The 17,508-nt window shown below is 45.3% G+C and overlaps 1 protein-coding gene across 1 annotated transcript; it reads left to right on the forward strand.

Annotated features, from left to right (window-relative positions):
• The first annotated feature begins 166 nt into the window (after window positions 1-166).
• On the forward strand, window positions 167-10,973 carry kcnk9 (potassium channel, subfamily K, member 9). The gene is made up of 2 exons (XM_061267653.1): window positions 167-1,223; window positions 10,081-10,973. Exons 1-2 carry the CDS (start codon window positions 632-634, stop codon window positions 10,971-10,973), a joined length of 1,485 nt encoding a protein of 494 aa, XP_061123637.1. The 5' UTR covers window positions 167-631.
• Window positions 10,974-17,508: the final 6,535 nt, after the last annotated feature.

Below are 17,508 nucleotides of genomic sequence, written 5' to 3' on the forward strand. Positions count from 1 at the left end.
CTCACTCCACACGCTCCTCTTTGCACGAGCACACGCGCACACTAGTTTTTATTTATTTATTATTGTCTAATTGAGTTCGTGGAGGGAGGGAGTAGGGAGGGAGATCCGTGAGCTGCTAACCCACGCCCCCCACCTCACCCACTCAGAGTGCCGCGGTTGTCACGAGAGCACGCACGCACGAACGCACACGGGGAGCGGACTGATGTCCTTTTACGCCTATTATTTGTCTTCACCCCAAAAACGTCACACACGCACAAGACAGTGGAAGCTCCTCTGCCTTGCTATGGAACCTGTTGTCATTCGGCGAGCGTGGAATATTTGAACCTCGCCACAAGTGGCCCTCACTCCACGGCTTCTTTTGACCACTCAGGACATTTTGTCGGGATGCTCCCTGGGAGATTTTTAGGATAAAAAGCTGTTTCGCAGCTGCCTTTGCCTGCCTGGGGAATGCGTGCGTAAAAAATAAATAAAAAAAAAAGGGCATGCCGGAAGATGTTGAGGCGAACAGGTTGGTTCTGAAAACTTAAGGAGGATGCTTCCACACGCTGTGCGCGTGAATATTCAGATGCCCAGATGATTCGCTGCGCGGTGTCGGCGGAACCCAGCAGGTGGTACTGACAGCAGCTAGTTGATGGCACTGCGCACCGGGAGGACTTGGTTCGGACGGGTGTTGCGCAGGGTCTCGCGGCTGCAGGGCTCCTGGTCCAGACGCTCCAGCAGTCTTTTGTGTCTCTCCACCAACCAGGAGCACGATCCGGGCTTCTCGTACCGCTGCCCCAGCCCCGCAGGCGCCCACCTCGGCCACCGTCATCGGAGCGCGCCCCTCCGCGCGTCCACCGCCGCCTCCAGGCGCAGCGCATTCGGCTTCTTCCCTTCTCGTCGCACCATCCCGGGGAACACGAGGGGACATGAGCCCCTCACTCGCCGGCTCCTCGTGGCCATGAAGCGGCAAAACGTGCGGACCTTATCCCTGATCATTTGCACGCTCACCTACCTCCTGGTGGGGGCCGCCGTCTTCGACGCCCTGGAGTCCGATTTCGAGATGAGGGAGAAGGAGCAGCTGGAAGCCGAGGAGCGGCGCCTCCAGGGGAAGTACAACATCAGCGAGGACGACTACCGCAAGCTGGAGACTATCATCATGGAGGCCGAGCCCCACAGAGCCGGGGTGCAGTGGAAATTCGCCGGCTCCTTTTACTTTGCCATCACGGTCATCACCACCATAGGTAAGTGGCCATGCATCCACGCACTCCGTCCACGCCTCGGATAGCATTTTACAAAGCCTTTTGCTGTCCGTTCAAACAAAGTTTTCGCATTCTGCAAGTGTCATTAGTTGCAATTATGCAACATGCGCTGCGTTTTGGCGCATTTAACTCAACTTTTGCACCACGAAGACGCACTCCCATTTGCGCTAGCACAGCGAATTTCAAAGTTAGGATTAACACGATTCATTTGGAAATTGTTTTACAAGTTGGCCGGCATTTTGGTGTTGTGCATCGCGCATAGAATTAGCCGGTGACGTCAGTGCCGATGCCTTGTCACACGTGCGTCCCCCCTCCCCCGTGGGTCAATTTATTTGGATGGACTGTGCTGCGATTGTTCTGAGAGGTCTTTCTTTATATTTTGCTCTTGAGCCAGTGTGACGCAATACAAACTGTGGTGCCGTGCAACAGTTTGCATGTCAGCCAACCAATGATTGCCATGCAAAGAAGCTCAAGTGTTTCTGAGAAGTGGATAGGATTGGCTGCAAGAATTGATTTGAATATCCTGTATGTAAAGCAATTGGTTAGTAGATGCAGATAGATCGATTTCAATGTGTAATACACATCAAATGGTGCAGGTGTGCCTAATATTGTGGCCGTGAAGATTTGAGGGATGACATGACACATCATAAAAGGCCAATCATCATCAGTTATGATTCCCCCCCCCCCTCCTCCACCCTCTTTATGGCCTCTCTTTGGAAGAGCGCAACAAAAAGGGAAATTAAGGATGAACTGTGATATAAAAAAAAAAGGTTGTTTTTTTTCCCCCTCCCTTCCCCTGTTGTGTTTTTATAGCTTGCGTTTATGGTTCATGATTGGCCCTCAAAGGGAACATAAGTCACCCCGCTCTGACGCTAATTGCCAAAGCGCATTTGCATCTTGAAGATTTATTTGGAGCCGCCGCACGTTTTCTTTTCACGCGCCGGTGGGTGTGTCTCAGCCGTGTTGTTGGACTGACTGGGTTGGACTTGTTGCTTGTGCCGAGGTTACTGGGCCCGAGTCACATGCTGTTATTCAAGGTGAGGGCTTGAGAGGCTAATGCACCGCAGGCTGGGCCCTGTCCTCCACATTTTGCCAGGCAACACTTAAGAGCGGGGCCGCAGCCGCCAGTTGCGCTCGCTCGACGACTCTCCGCTCGCTGTTGTTTCCAGGCTACGGCTAGCCGAGCCACTGTCATATTCATGTTCCTATCGAGTGCTTGCATTCTCTGCGGGAAAATGAGGACGCCTTCTCCAAAGTCTCCCGATGGTGCTTTCCATTTGTGGGGTGTTTGTGGCTGGACGAAATAATCACCGTGCATTTGAGACATTTGAGTGTCCAATGACTCGGCGGCATGTGTCTGGCAAAATGGTTGCACTGGGATCTGATTGTATTGCGACAGACTCGGACCTAAGCTCGTCAGAAAGGTGGACCGAGGTTGAGTGGCGACTCTCGATCACATTCAGCTCACGGCATTTTTTTCTTTGTCTTATCAGCCGAAACGCGAGGATTATTATTTTTTTCTGCGAAATAACGAGACCGCGTTGCATGGCGCGCCCGGGATCTAATGTTGATTTGGGCCCGGTGAAATTGAACAAGTGGAAAAGTGGCTGCGGCCGGTGAAGATAAGGGAATCATTTGGCCCTTGTCAACGGCGCTGTTTGTGGAAACTAATTATACCGGCCATCATCGTGCAGCTCGGGAAGAAATACAATAAGATATCTATTAAGATAGCTGACGCTTTGTGTTCCTACTCAAGACCTGAGCCTGGTCAACAAACATCCTAAATATGCCATAGAAGAGTAAAGTCAAAACACTGCAAATCTACAATATAAGGAAGACAGAAGGTTGTTGTCACGTATACCGTATTTTCCGGACTATAAGGCGCACCGGACTATAAGGCGCACTGTTGGCTTTTGAGAACATTTTCGGTTTTTAGGTGCGCCTTATAGTCCAGAAAATACGGTACTAAACAGCCAGTACTTGCCAGCAATTCCTGCAACCCTTTCAGTGTTGCACTTATTACATATCCAGCTGTAAGACACCAAAATGTCTGCCTACTAGAACATCTGAACTTTATTTCGGGTTCACCGGGTGCACACTAACTTGTAGCACGCATTTAAGGAGCTTCAATGTGTTCATTCGAAACATATCAGTAGTGACAAAAGGGTGCACTTAAATTTAGCACGCCGTTCAAAAGTCACGGAGATTACGCTGATATATTGGAAGCGAGCGAGCGAGCTAATAGAGCAATATGCTGTAAATATATTATTTTGTTGAAGTGCTTTAAAGGGAGGGATCTCAGGGCCATTTAGGTCCATTTCCTGCATCGTTATCATGTAGCACTAAAGTCGTAACGATTGCAATTATGTCTCATTTGATATGCAGCCGACTCCAGAGCCAGTAGTCGTAGTGCCGACATACTACGAGAAATGACCCATTATAGTTTTAAATGCTTTACCATCACGTGTTTACACATAGAGTGTAATGACCTTGTTTTTTTTTTGTGGCTTCATCTCCAGTAGTAATAGAAGTTGAGGTCGATATCAGGATTAATTGTTTGGCTTTGAATATCAAGGCGAGGAGATAAAAAAGACCATCAGCCAGAGGTGTCGCTTCATAACACTCCATTGATAAGGAGATTCCTCCCTCCTCATTATCGTCATAGATCTGAAAGAAATTCTGAAAAAGTAGCCGTCTCCAGCCCCAATGCTGCTCCCCTCCTTTTTTTTCATCCCTTACTGACCTGCAGCTTGACTCTGTTGATTTCAGGGAGTAATTGCACAGAATGTGACACTTAGCCACGACAGCTGCAGCGGCGTCTCTCGCTACAAGAGTGGCCGCGGCTACACGGGCGACGCGCCACGTTGCCGGGAGACCAAAGTCATCTCGGCTAAATGTCGGAAATATCAACACGGCCGTATATATATGGTGTGCGCTGAGTGATCGCACAAAGAGATCAAACACAAAAGTAGAGATTTCCATTTTGAGGGGGAAAGTAATCTTATGCAGTTGTGCACTGGCGGAGCTAGGCCTTTTTTTTCTCGGGGGGGGGGGGGGGGGGGCCCTCAGTCTATGCAGTCTATTAACCTCGTCTCACTCGTAAGAAGAGCTCCCTTGATGGCCGCTCGAATAGACCGTCACACTCCGAGGGGGTCCATCGCAGGTCCAGACCTGTCGTCTCCGGATCCCACAGTGATCACCGGCACAGCGGGAAAATATTCCCATCGATCCGCGCCAAAGTCTCCATCAAGCTCCCGGTGGGCGGCCTCGGCAAAGTGAAAATAATCTACTGGCAGCAAAGTGCGCCAGCACGACATTTTTCAATAAGTAGCCCGTCACGCTACGTGAGCAACTGTCTGTCTTCTAAGAGGGATGAGGAGCGCACATAGGGAGCCAATGTGTTGATGGTGACGTGCAAATACTATCATTAAGTCATTGGTGATAACTGTTGGGCTCAGCAAATAGAAGACATTTGAAGTTGGCGGAACATTTTGTTTATTGTTGTTCAGATTCTGCATACAGTTTACAAAAGATGTCTGTACAAAAACATTTTTCGGTCATAAAAATGACCCAATTTAATCAAAAACATGTTTATTATATAATAAAGAATGCATTTTTAATATCATTAAGCTCATAAAGCCTTCCTGTAAAGTTCTTGTTGTCCACAGAATGTTGGACAAAGTATGCAAAGTCCCCCAGAGAGCAATTATCTCCTTTAGGGTTAACTTGCCCGGCGGGGGCATTCTGCTGTTTTTTGGGCTACTTTTGGGGGTTTGCAAATTAATAATGGATGTGGACCACGAGAGAGAGAGAAAAAAAAAATCTCCAAACTTGTTGTGTTGGATATGGGATAAGCCTTGGCTGAGGTCTGCATCTTGACTGAGCTAGCTGAAGTTAGCGAGCCTTCACGAATCTAATATGCACAAAATATTTTATTAATATTATTTATTAGTAGTAGTATTTAGTCTTTTTATTTATTTAATTCTTTTGCAGTCTGCGCCATTTTATTCAACAGAATCAAAATACCGTAATTTTCGGACTATAAATCGCGTTTTTTTTTCATAATTTGGGTGGGGGGGCGACGTATACTCAGGAGCGACTTATATACATATATATGTTTTTTTTTTTCACTTTTTTGGGCATTTTATGGCTGGTGCGACTTATACTCCGGTGCGATTTATTGTCCGAAAATTACGGTCGTGATTCAATACATTAAAAGGTAAAAAACAAAAAGAAGGTTCTATGATGCATGAGTACACCTAGATATGTGTCCCTGCAGTATTTAATTGGAAGTGACTTGATAATCTGTCTGGTGTGCATCACTTTGCCCCTGGGCTCAACACAAGCATGCATTGACAGTGACAGTGAGGAATAAAAAGCAGCTATCACAAAGAAAGAAAACAGGCCAAACAGGATTGGTGCTTAGCTTTGACGGCCTTATTGGTTTTGCTGCTTTACGACTGCACAAAACCCCAAATAAATGACGAGGTCGTCACTTCATTACAGCAAAATAATCAGCCGAGACAACAGGAGAACTTTGGCTCAAGTGAACAACAAAAACAAAGCTACAAATATGTAACAGATTGCTTTTCCGCGGAATCTTATGAAGTGAATTGAAGAGCTTCATTTAGACAAAAGTAGTCCTTTCCCGCTAGCTTCTGCCATCTCTAGGGGAAATGACAGAACAAGGCAAAGCAGGGGAAAGACTTTGTGATATCAGTGATGATTATTTGACCCACATGACTCCAGCGGACCACCTGCTGCTAATTCTCTCCTTCCGGACGGTGACAATTATCTTCCCTGCGAAGAAATGGCGCTGTAATGCGCTCCCACGCAGTTGTCTCACAAGCACTTGATTTAGTGCGAGTGTGTGTGCATGTGTAACTCTTGTGAGTTATCGGCGCCCAACAGCAGCATGAAAACCTGCGTTGGCGGCTGGTGAACAGTGTGCGGTCGGCTCGCTCCGAATTGCTATATTTTTTTTGGAATAAGCGCGAGTAGTGCCTCTGTTGCTAAATGCGGCTCCTCTGCAGGGTGGAAAACAAATAGAAAGAAGCTGGCACGAGCGCTGACCCACACACGTTGTAAACCTGTGAGATGGGCAACGTGCGGTTTGTTTTTTGGATTTGGATTTTTTTGGGGTTTGCTTTTGTCATTACTCATCCTGCCTGTCTGATGAAGTTGCTCAGTTTTGATAATCCTATGAGAATTAAGATGTGGCAAATGAATAAAAAAATAATCATTTTAGACAGATTATAAAAAAATAATTGAATGATTTCTGTAATATATATACACTACCGTTCAAAAGTTTGGCGTCACAAAATTGTTTGGGTGACCCCAAACTTTTGAACGGTAGTGTATATATTTATTTAGATAATTATTTATAGATTATATATGTAATCTTCTGTGTAAAAAATCTTATAATATATATCTATACTTATATTCATAGATTATATATAATCTTATACAAATATAAAATATAATTTATAATATTTTATTATAATAATATTTACACTACTGTTCAAAAGTTTGGGGTCACCCAAACAATTTTGTGACCCCAAACTTTTGAACGGTAGTGTATATTTGTTTTTAAATATTGCAACATTTTGGAAATGACTACTTTTCTTGTATAATGCAAATGCTCCCCATTCTTGTTCATGTGAGAGTAAAGAGGTCCAAAATGATCGCCGATGTCAGGCCGGAATCTTATAACGTAACAACGTAGTATTTTTCTCCCCCTACAAATCTATTCTATTGATCGGTTCAAATAAAAAACTCCGAAAGTCTCTTCAATGAACTATTTAGCACATTAAAAAGACAATGACAGACAATTTCATGCCACTTTATGTTGCTTCGGGAAAGCACCGGCCCCAAATCACAACCTAAACATAAAAATGTTGGTGATCAGACTAAACTACCTTGTCGCCAGCATTAAAACTCAGTTGCAGATTTCAGATGAGGCAAACATCACTCTGGTTTTACTCCACACGGCTCAGCAGACATTAATGACTTTTAAATAATTGACCATTCATTTGCATCCCCGATTGTCTCTTTACGACGGCGGCCGTGTTCGAGTTTTGAGCCGCACGACCGGTCACTCCTTCACGTGACTCACATTTATTTCAAAGCCGACTCAGTTGCTTGGATTGAGGGTCTGGGACCTTTGGACCATGCGGGTCATGGTGGTCACCTGCTAGTGTTGATTCAAAATATCCCAATGCAGCCTTCTCTGTTTTCACTGGTGAAGCTAGTATTTTTTTTTTTTTTGCATCGGTTGGAACATCTTGGGGAGAGAAATGCTGCATATCTACGTTCTCGACAGCGTTCCGACTTTTCCGAAGAGGCCAACAAAGACGGCATAGCATGAAATGAATTCATTCCCGTTCATTTAGCCAATAATTGCCCGCGCCTGCGACCCGAGGCTTCCTTTTCAAGAACTAGGTCTAACTTAGCCGGAGAACATGAAATGCGAACATCTGAATGCAGGCGGCGTATTCTATTCTTCCCTGGGGTACTTGAATCTCATACCTGAGATGTCTGATGGCCAAGACGTGTACCTCATCACACTTGTCCCTCTCACAAAAGTAAAAATCTTTCCAATTGTGGCTCAAAAGAATTATCAAGGAAAAATAATGATTTGATGTATGTTTAGTGTGTGTCCTGAAGTCAAAGGCAAGAATGAATCAAGCTCCCGGTCAACCCGTGCAGCCCCCTTAACTGGTCTTCTCACCTCTGCGCTCCTCTTGACCTTCATTAAAAAGCCAAAGCCCGCAGCAATGCACACCTCTGGGCTACCTGAGAAGGTTGGAGGCAGATGAAAGGTGGAAAAGGCGCTGCTGGTTGAAGCCAGCGCTCGACACTTGTAGTCGCGGGCGCTAATGAGTGTCAGCCTTGACTACTTTATAAATAATTCATGAGTGAAATTTAGGAGGACTTCAACGTTTCTTGTATTATCATTGATGTCGAGTCTTTTACACACATTTTGTCGATTTTGAAAAAGAAGCAGAATTGCCCTTTTTCTGCCTTTTGCCGATTTAAAACAGTCCTTTGCATCAATAGGTGCGCTCTACCCCCCCTTGGGTCACCAAATGCCATGCTGTGACCCCCCCCCGGAGCCCAATTATCTCCATAAAAATCAAAAGCATCCCCATTATGGCAAAGTTAACACAGCTCTTGGCTGTTTTTTTTTTTTTTTTTTGGAGCTAAAAGGGGTGATTTCTAACAGGCAGAGTGAAAAGCCCCCATAAAGTTTTGCCCGCCGGGATGCAAGACGACCATTAGATGCTTTTGTGTTTGGAGCTCTGGAAAAGCACTCGCTCGCCTGTCCTGAAACTCTCATTTCAATTTGGTGATTATTCAGACCGTTTTGATTGAATGATTTATTGGCTCACTCACATCCGATTTGTTCCGACATAACTCAACAATTGTTTGGTCTAATTGAGCTGTTCAGTTAAGTAAGACCTACCCAGTGAAAAAGTTAGCAATGCAAGTCATTTTAATCTTAATCAACCAGTGAGACCGAGGCCTCGTGTGACCGCTCGACTTAATTTAGGTGTCTTTTTTTTTGCAGATTTTTTTTTTAGGCCAACTGTTCATTTGGAACGAATTAACAAGAACAGCTCTCGGTGGAGCGGCGGAGTGGAGCGGAACTGTTAACAAAAGTGAAAGAAAACAAAAAGAACAGTGTAATATGCTAATGTCATCGCAAATTCATTCGGACCATTTGAATGCGGCAATGAAAGTCATTGTGAAGTACCATGTGTATAATGTGCAGTTGTCATCTTATAGCTTGTATCTTCTCACTTGTCTTCTCACGCCGATGAAATCTGCCATTCCGCGTTGATGTATTCATTAGGCTGCATGAGGAGATCATTGAAAAATAGACCATATTAGAATGGAGTCACATGGGAATAGATTTTGCCCTTTCATGCCATGTCGGTTCAATTTGAGCATCAATGACTCAAAAGTCCAACACTTTTGGTGGAGGTGTGGGCCGACGCTCCAAATAAGTGCAAAGCGGCCAAATACGAGTTGACTCATGCAGCGTAGAACACGGCAGGCGCTTTGTTTCAGTTGATGGCGCCTTTTTTTTTTTTTTTTTTTTAACTTCAAACATTTGCACGTATCGTTGGACCATATCGCATTTCGTTCCTTCCTTTCATCCAATGAACGTTTACATCATTCTCCACTGTTGTAACATTGACTAGCAACCACAGATGATGTCATAATTGTTTGCTTTTTCTCGCAGACTGTCTTTTCTGATTTGATTTCAAAGCAGTCTCTTTGTGCGTGTGCTCGTGTGTGTTTTCGTGGCTTCGGACAAACACACACAAGCATCACCTGTGCACACACACACAGAGCACAAAAGCACCTGTGCCCGGCACGACAAATACAAGCGTTCCCAAGACGACAACTAGACATCATTGAGTCATTTTGAAACAAAAGCGCTTTCAAGCGACACTGTACTCGAGAGCCTCTATAATGATCTTTTCTATTTTTTTCCACGCGGCATTTGCAAAAAGAAGCGGTCAAGTGATGCAAACGCCAAATGACACCTTTTCCGCGCTATATTATTCTCCTCAACGCGACATCTGTTTCCCCGTTGTGGAGTTTTGCAAAGGCCCTCTTGTGAGTCAGCAGCTTAAGTTTCATTAGCTAAAAGCGTCACTGGCTCCGTATTAGTTTCCCCTCTTCCAAACTCATCTACCTCTCGGCAAACTAATTGGATAACCCCACTCCGCCCCACCGCGATGCGTGCCAGTTCCACCTTTTTTTTTTTTGGCAGCCTGCAGTGTAAAGAAAAATTCCAACTGGTGCATTTGTGTCTTGTTCCCGCCAGGGTACGGGCACGCGGCGCCGGGGACGGACGCAGGCAAAGCCTTCTGCATGTTCTACGCCGTCCTGGGCATCCCCTTGACTCTGGTGATGTTCCAGAGTCTGGGCGAGAGGATGAACACGTTTGTCAAGTACCTGCTGAAGCGCATCAAAAAGTGCTGCGGGATGAGCATCACCGAGGTCTCCATGGAGAACATGGTGACGGTGGGCTTCTTCTCCTGCATCGGCACGCTGTGCATCGGCGCCGCCGCCTTCTCGCACTACGAGGATTGGAGCTTTTTTCAGTCGTACTACTACTGCTTCATCACCTTGACCACCATCGGCTTCGGGGACTTTGTGGCCCTGCAGAAGAACAGGGCCCTTCAGAGGAAGCCGCTCTATGTGGCTTTCAGCTTCATGTACATCCTGGTGGGCCTGACGGTCATCGGGGCCTTCCTCAACCTGGTGGTGCTGCGCTTCCTGACCATGAACAGCGAGGACGAGCGGCGGGACGCCGAGGAGCGGGCCTCGCTGGCGGGGAACCGCAACAGCATGATCATTCACATTCAGGACGAGTCGCTGCAGCGAGGGCGGCGGCGAGGCGGGCGCGAGAACCGCCGCCCCGAGGAGATGAGCGACTTGCACTCGGTGTGCTCCTGCATGCGCTACCGCTCGCACGAGCTGCCCGTCCCCGGGAGGCTGATGGGCGGACTGGGATGTGCCTTCTCCCACCAGAACTCGCTGGGCTCGCATCTGAACCCGGGCCACTACTATCACTCCATCTCCTACAAGATCGAGGAGATCTCGCCCAGCACGCTGAAGAACAGCTTCTACCCGTCGCCCGTCAGCTCGGTGTCGCCGGGCCTCCGCAGCTTCACCGAGAAGCTCCATCTCATGAGGAGGAGAAAGTCCATCTAGCTGGCTTGGCCAAGGCCAAGTCAAGCACTTTGAGGTTTTTGCTCCTGAGGGAGAACACTCTCATGGGATGCAAAGCATGAAGCATGGATGTCTATTTTTTCAAGGGATTACCCCCTTACAAACAGACCTTCTAGGTGGACTCTAGAAACTTGGGGAGATGCTATTTTTCATAAGGGAGGACAGGACGCACGCTTCAGCTCAACTTGAAGAACCCGTCCGTCGCTGATGATCTTTTCCACAAGCCATCACACACAAAGATGGTTGCGAATATTAGCATGTGCATCTAATAATTGGTAGTCTTCTTTTGTCTGTCGCCAAGCGGCTTCGTTTGGAATCCAAAGGGTCATACTGCTGTTGTTAATTTCATCCTCCTTTTATTCTCCTTTTGCAAGATCATATCTGGCCACCTTTCAAAAAAAAATAAATGATGTCAGGATTTACATAAAGTGGACATCCATTATTTCTGTGAAGGAACAAATAGGTCAAGAGGCAGAAGACGGTCCGAAGGATGAGATATGGGCATTTGAAATTGTTCACAATGATTTTTAATGAACTGCTACTAATCATCAGCATGATCCTTTGGGGGATATTTGGATTGAATGTGTAACTATCAGCACTGGCGGAGTGAGAATTTTTTTCCTTGGGTGGCCCGTGTGTGTGTAGGGGCAAGGATATCTCAGGGGGGGGGGGGGGGGGTTCTGCGAAACAAACCTTTTTTATTAACAAACCCTCAAAAATCTTCCAAAATCTCTGATGAAGGTTCATCACAGGTTAGGCAGACCGATGAAAAGATAGCAAACAAATCAAAAATGTGGGGGGGCAGTGCCCCCATCCCGTCCCCTCTAGCTCCGCCAGTGACTATCAGTCCATACCTAATTGACAACAAGTCCCTTATGCATTTTGTGTTTCAACCAGATCTGCTTTCCGTCCATGCATTTTAACGTCCCGCCTGGTCAAAGTCGCCAATAACTGCTCTCAGGTTTGAACCTTGTTTTGGTTGTTTTGCTTCGCTCCTTTTCAAATGACACACAATGTACATACCTTCGTTCTTCTAAAAAAAACAACAACTAAATAATAATAATCCAAGAAGTTTTCCAAGAAAGACTACTGAGGTGCATCATCTCGCCAGGCCAGGTCTCCTTTGTAGATATTTGAGACCATTCCGGCCTGTTTTAAAGCCCAATCTGCCTTTTCTCTCTCTCAGCTGGACGCTAGGTGAAAGCATTTCAACTGTATATTGTTTATATCTCAATTTTAGCTTTGAGCTAAAGCGCTCATTCCTCTATTAAGTTATAGCCAATGTAAATATATTTACGAGTTCAAATCTCTGCCCATCTTGCCTTGTCTCGTTAAATGAGAGAAGTCTTTTTATTTCGGATTCAATCTTGAGGGGGCTCAAATGTACGCAGGCAAGGCAATGGTGAGTGAGATAAACATTGTTTCATTATGGGAACACGACCGGCTTACGTATATGTTTGTATCAAGCTCGAGAATAATTACAACAAAATAGAGGCGTATGTATTTTTACATATTTGCGTCATACCTGTGCCTTGAAGAAACCGTGGGCATCTTTCAAACGGTCATGGCAAGATTCAAACTAAAACGGATCATTTCCTCATTTTATTATGTTTTAATTATGATCATTCAAACGGTAGTGATTGACTCCTACGTACGTTTGGATTGTTTTTTGTTCTTTTTTTTTTTTTAGGAAATATCAGCTTCAGCTAATTTGTTCACCTAAATGTCACATCAATTTTCCAATGCCTCCCTCGCCCCCCTACTCATCCACCACATACAGTATGACTCTGATTGGTCTGCTCTCGGCCCGTGCCACATGTTAGGTCCTCGACAGATGCACACACGCACGCACGCACACACACAGCATCGCCGGCATAAGGCTCGTCGTGTTTCCACCCTAAACATTGCAAAGCTGAGAAAAACTGTTTGTTTGCATGTGGCGACATTGTCCATACTGGCGGAGCTAAAAAGAAAATCCCCTTAGGGGGGGTGGCTAGATCTTTTTTTTTTTTTTTTAAACAAACCCCTAAAATTCTTCACTGAGAAAATAAAAAGATTATACGTGAATAAAAATACTCCGACCTGTCACTTGTGGGCGTCCAAGCCTATTTTAAGTGGGGGGGCAGTGCCCCCGCGCCACCCCCCCTCTAGCTCCGCCAGTGGTTGTCCATTCCTCTGTTAGCAATGTCCCATTACGGCTGTTTGTGTTCCCTCCTCTCTGTGATTGAACAAATCATGCCTACCGTATTTCGGTTACACGATCACGCCTAAAGTCAGCAGTGGCGGCCAAGGTAAAGGAATATTCTAGTTGATTTCAAAGTTGGCTTTGCACCTTTGTTGCTCTTTTAAAGGATGTGTGCATGATTCGGTGCGGGTGACTCGCTGGGTGGCGTGGCACAGCTGGGTGAAGCCATAGCACACTTGAATAATAAAACAAACAAATGCTGAGCTTTTAAAAGCCTTCTGTCTTCTATCATGGCTGATACACCGGAGCGGGTCTGCCTCACCGTCAACGGGTTTGAATCTTCCGGTCATGCTTGCTCACCTGTGGAGATAATGAAGATTGGCCAATCACAGCAAAGAACAGAGGTGTGTTGAATTCAATGATGTTTTAATGATGCATGTTACGAGAGGAACCATTTCACCTATGTTGTGGTCAAAAATACAGATTGGTCTTACTCCACGCCCTGACCCGGTGCAGCTGTTTGTTCGGTCGGTGGGGAAATGAGCAGTGGCTCAAGTAGGCGTAATTATACCACACGTCAGGCGAACCAGAGGGCCACACAATTAAGAGCACTAGCAGAGGGGCGTTCGGGGCCTCCTCGCGCTGCAGAGCTGTCATTTGCGGAGCCAAGTTGCCTTGGAACCCTGATGGAGCTCCGCAATAAGCAGGTGCCTGGTTTCTTTTACCCACTTTTGTTTGTTTTTGTTGAAGAGCAAAGTCCAGTGGTAGAAGATTTTCATTAAATATTCCATCAGGATGCTCAACTGCTCCTTTGCCAGCGACGGTCATCCGCCCAAATTCAATAAATGAGGCTGAGTAATGGAGCTGAAATGAAAAAGAGCGAGCGGGGTTGTTGAGCTTGCCTGCTTCGACACTTTCCTGCAGGCTTGTGTATATTTTTCTTCCGTGTTGAGTTGCGCAATGCTGCCGGCTTGCATGGTGAATCTTGTTCATTATCACTCTTTGATTAGAGGAAGATCCCAGAAGGAAAGAAACAGGAGAGAATCTAATCAATGCATTTCATCAAATGCGATATTGCCCGTAATACTCAAGGCACTCTAACCGTTTGCATATTTAAGTAGCTACTTCAGGAAGGCAACATTCAAAATTGGAACTGACTAAAATGATGAGTTTTATTTTCGTGAATATATAAATACAAGTTAAGTGTAATCTACTTGTTCTGTTATTTTTGACATTTTATCTTTGTATGACTTACAATTTCATTTTTCCATGTGATAACATTGAATAGACAAAAGTGAATTGCAGGATGAAGGAAAAAAAGACTCAACTACATTCGAAGTTGGGTTCGGAACTTCTGAGAGTCGGCACAAGGCTCTCTCACAAAGGTGGTCTTTGGCACCATCTAGTGGCAAGATGAGAAAAAGAACTACAAGTCACATTTCAGCTGTGTGTGAATCTCCCATTTGTTGATTTTTATTTATTTTTTTCATGCACTGAAAATACCATAATGTAATGAAAGCAAATAAGCAAGGGGAAACTAAATAAGTCAAATTAAATGTGCCACAAGGCTGACACGTAATATGTGTTTTGTTCAAGAGGTTCATCTAGTATGAGTTAAAAACACGCCATTGCGTCTGAACGGTCAAACTCTTTGCTTAGCGGCTAAATATGGCCGACATTCAAAAACACTTGGCCGCCATTTGTCAGCGATGCGTCAGAAAGAGGCCATGGGTCAGCTTACTTTAGCCAACTGTGGCCTATAGATGCCACAAGGTGGCGCCAGAGCTATTTATCCCTATTAGACAGAGCTATGGCATAACGAAACAAAAACCGAGATAGGCAATATTGCTATATTGGATGGCGTCTGGCGTGCATCCATCTATACAAATAGGCCTGGATGGAATGGCTCTGTTATTTCTTGTCTGTCACATTCAAATGTTGACGCTTTGCAGCGCTGGCGATTTATTTCCTAAGATTGCGGTGGATGATTTAAAAAAAAAAAAAAACATCGAACAGATATGTGGACACACTCAAGATTTGCTTGGCTTTTTGGCTTTGACCTGCAAACGTTCAGGATGGTTAGCACTTGAAAGGGGTTAAATCATTTTCAGTTTCGAGGTTCACTCCCCTGCTTCCTCCCACATTCGAGAAGCGGGCATGTTGTGTTAATTAAAGACTCGCAATTGGCTCTATGTGAGTGGGAAATCCTCTTCTAACAAAGACAGTCAGTAAAATAAAATGCATATGCATGTGAAATAAGTCGCTGATAACTCAAATGGGCTAACTTCAATTTGATCTGTTTTAAGTTCAGAACTAGTAAAAAGTCCGAGCTTTCATATAAAAACGAAATCAACGTTGATATGCAAATTCACATTTACATGATGGATTTCTGTAAAGCGCTTTGTTATGGCAAAAAAATTCTAGATAAAAAAAAAAAAAGGTATTTCACAATTTCACTGTAAATCTCCAAATAGTTTGTTGAAATGCGCCCATCAGCCCAGAAGAAGAAAAATCCCAATGAAGTAAATGTAATGATGCTTGAAGGAAAAAAAAAACCCGACAGATGTTGCGGTCCAATCCACGTAAACCCGTCAGAGCCGCACTAAATTAGCGTAATAGGATCAGAGAAGTTTCTCCATCTAACGGCACGTCGCAAGTAATGCTGTTCTGTAATCATTGGGCCAACTTAAACACAGGCCTGCTCCAGAAGCGTGCGGCCCCTGCCCCGGCCCACCCCGGCCCACCCCGGCCCAGCCCAGCGGGAGCAGCCCCAAACGGGCGTCGCCACCGTGCCAATGTGGACTCTTGTGGTGGCGGCGGGATGCTCAAAAAGTAAGAGAGGCTTGAAAGGAAGGGAGAGGGGGGAGGAAAAAAAAACGTAAGAGGGGTGGGGGGGACCAAAATATCCTGAAAGTTGCATCTATAATTGGCCTTGCTTTTTATGTATGAGCGAAGCATAGGCCACCTCGTTTTTAAAGCAGTAGCACGAAAGCCAACACCCCTCCTTCCCACCACTGTTCTGTTCCCTCCTTCCCTCCCTTCCTCCCTCCGCAAGGTTCTTTCAAGCCATCTCACATTTTGAACTGCACACTGGATTTTCACCCGGGAATATTTCGACACAATTTGACGCCACTTTAGCGTAATTCCGATCAAGATGCTGCAGGCCTGCTGATACGGGCGGGAAGGGCCGGGGGGCAAGGGGTCGTCGCACTTTACAGGGCAGGTAAGAACAACTCTTAAAGTTTTGGGGTTTTCCCCCCCCCCCCAAAAAAAACCATGTTTTTAATTTAAATTAAATAACCGCCTAGTTAAAAAAATGTCTTTCTTTCTCTTTTTTGCCGGGTTACAATGACGAAAAAAAACAACGACTCTGCTTTCCACATGACGCCTCTGTTAAATGCATCTTCGCTCTCATTCCCAAGTCAACCATTGACAAAATTGGAAAGGAAATGGGAACAAGCATAAAGATTCATTTCCAGCAATGCTCACTTGTTGACAGAAGTCAAAGAGCTTGATTATTGCTTGAACATATTGCAGGCAAGACTACTGACAACCTGTGTGTGTGTGTGTGTGTTTTGGAGAATTGGCCAGCGTTCCCAGACAAATTGGCGGTAATTAGTTGCTGTAACCTGCCCAATACGCTGAATAGCGCCAGTGAAACCAAAATAACCAAATGGACCATCAGATAAGAAGAGCAAATAATCGACTCCACCTCCAATTTCATTTTACCACTTAGCAACTGTGACCCATTTGGAAAAGGGAATTCTAAATTCTATAGCGATCACCTCGGTCGGACGTGAGGCATCTTTTCCAGAAGGGATGAGACTGTTATGGCTACGAGCGCTCACGCATTTGCCGCATCACAATCCAAAAGTCCAAACAGGGTTGTGTGTTGATGTGACACATTTGTGTCAGGCAGGCAGGCATGCATAAGATGCTCCTACTGTATAATCTTCCACAATGGTGAAAAAGCCCGAATCACCTCTGTGGATTTCTAATTGCAGCCAGTCTAAAAAACTGCAAAGTCATATTTTCTTTCTCTGTTTTTTTGGACATCGTAAAAGTAGTTTGGCACATTTTCTCAACAATTTTTGGTGAGGCCAGTTTCCTTTGGGAGGCTCGTGTATTTCGGTCGTAGGTATTATTATCCTAAGAATAGAGGACGTCCTTTGCCAAAGTTCAGAAACTGGACAGCAGATTAGAAGACGAGGCAGAAAGTCAAATAAAAAAATGATCCCAGTTACATTTGGCTGCCCATGTAAGGCTAGCATTGCTACTGTACGTGTTTCCACAGACCAGAGACTCGCAAGGTGCTTGTAAAATAAGGAGAAC

The sequence above is a fragment of the Syngnathus typhle genome, linkage group LG20, assembly GCF_033458585.1.
Source record: "Syngnathus typhle isolate RoL2023-S1 ecotype Sweden linkage group LG20, RoL_Styp_1.0, whole genome shotgun sequence".
Classification (NCBI taxonomy): domain Eukaryota; kingdom Metazoa; phylum Chordata; class Actinopteri; order Syngnathiformes; family Syngnathidae; genus Syngnathus; species Syngnathus typhle.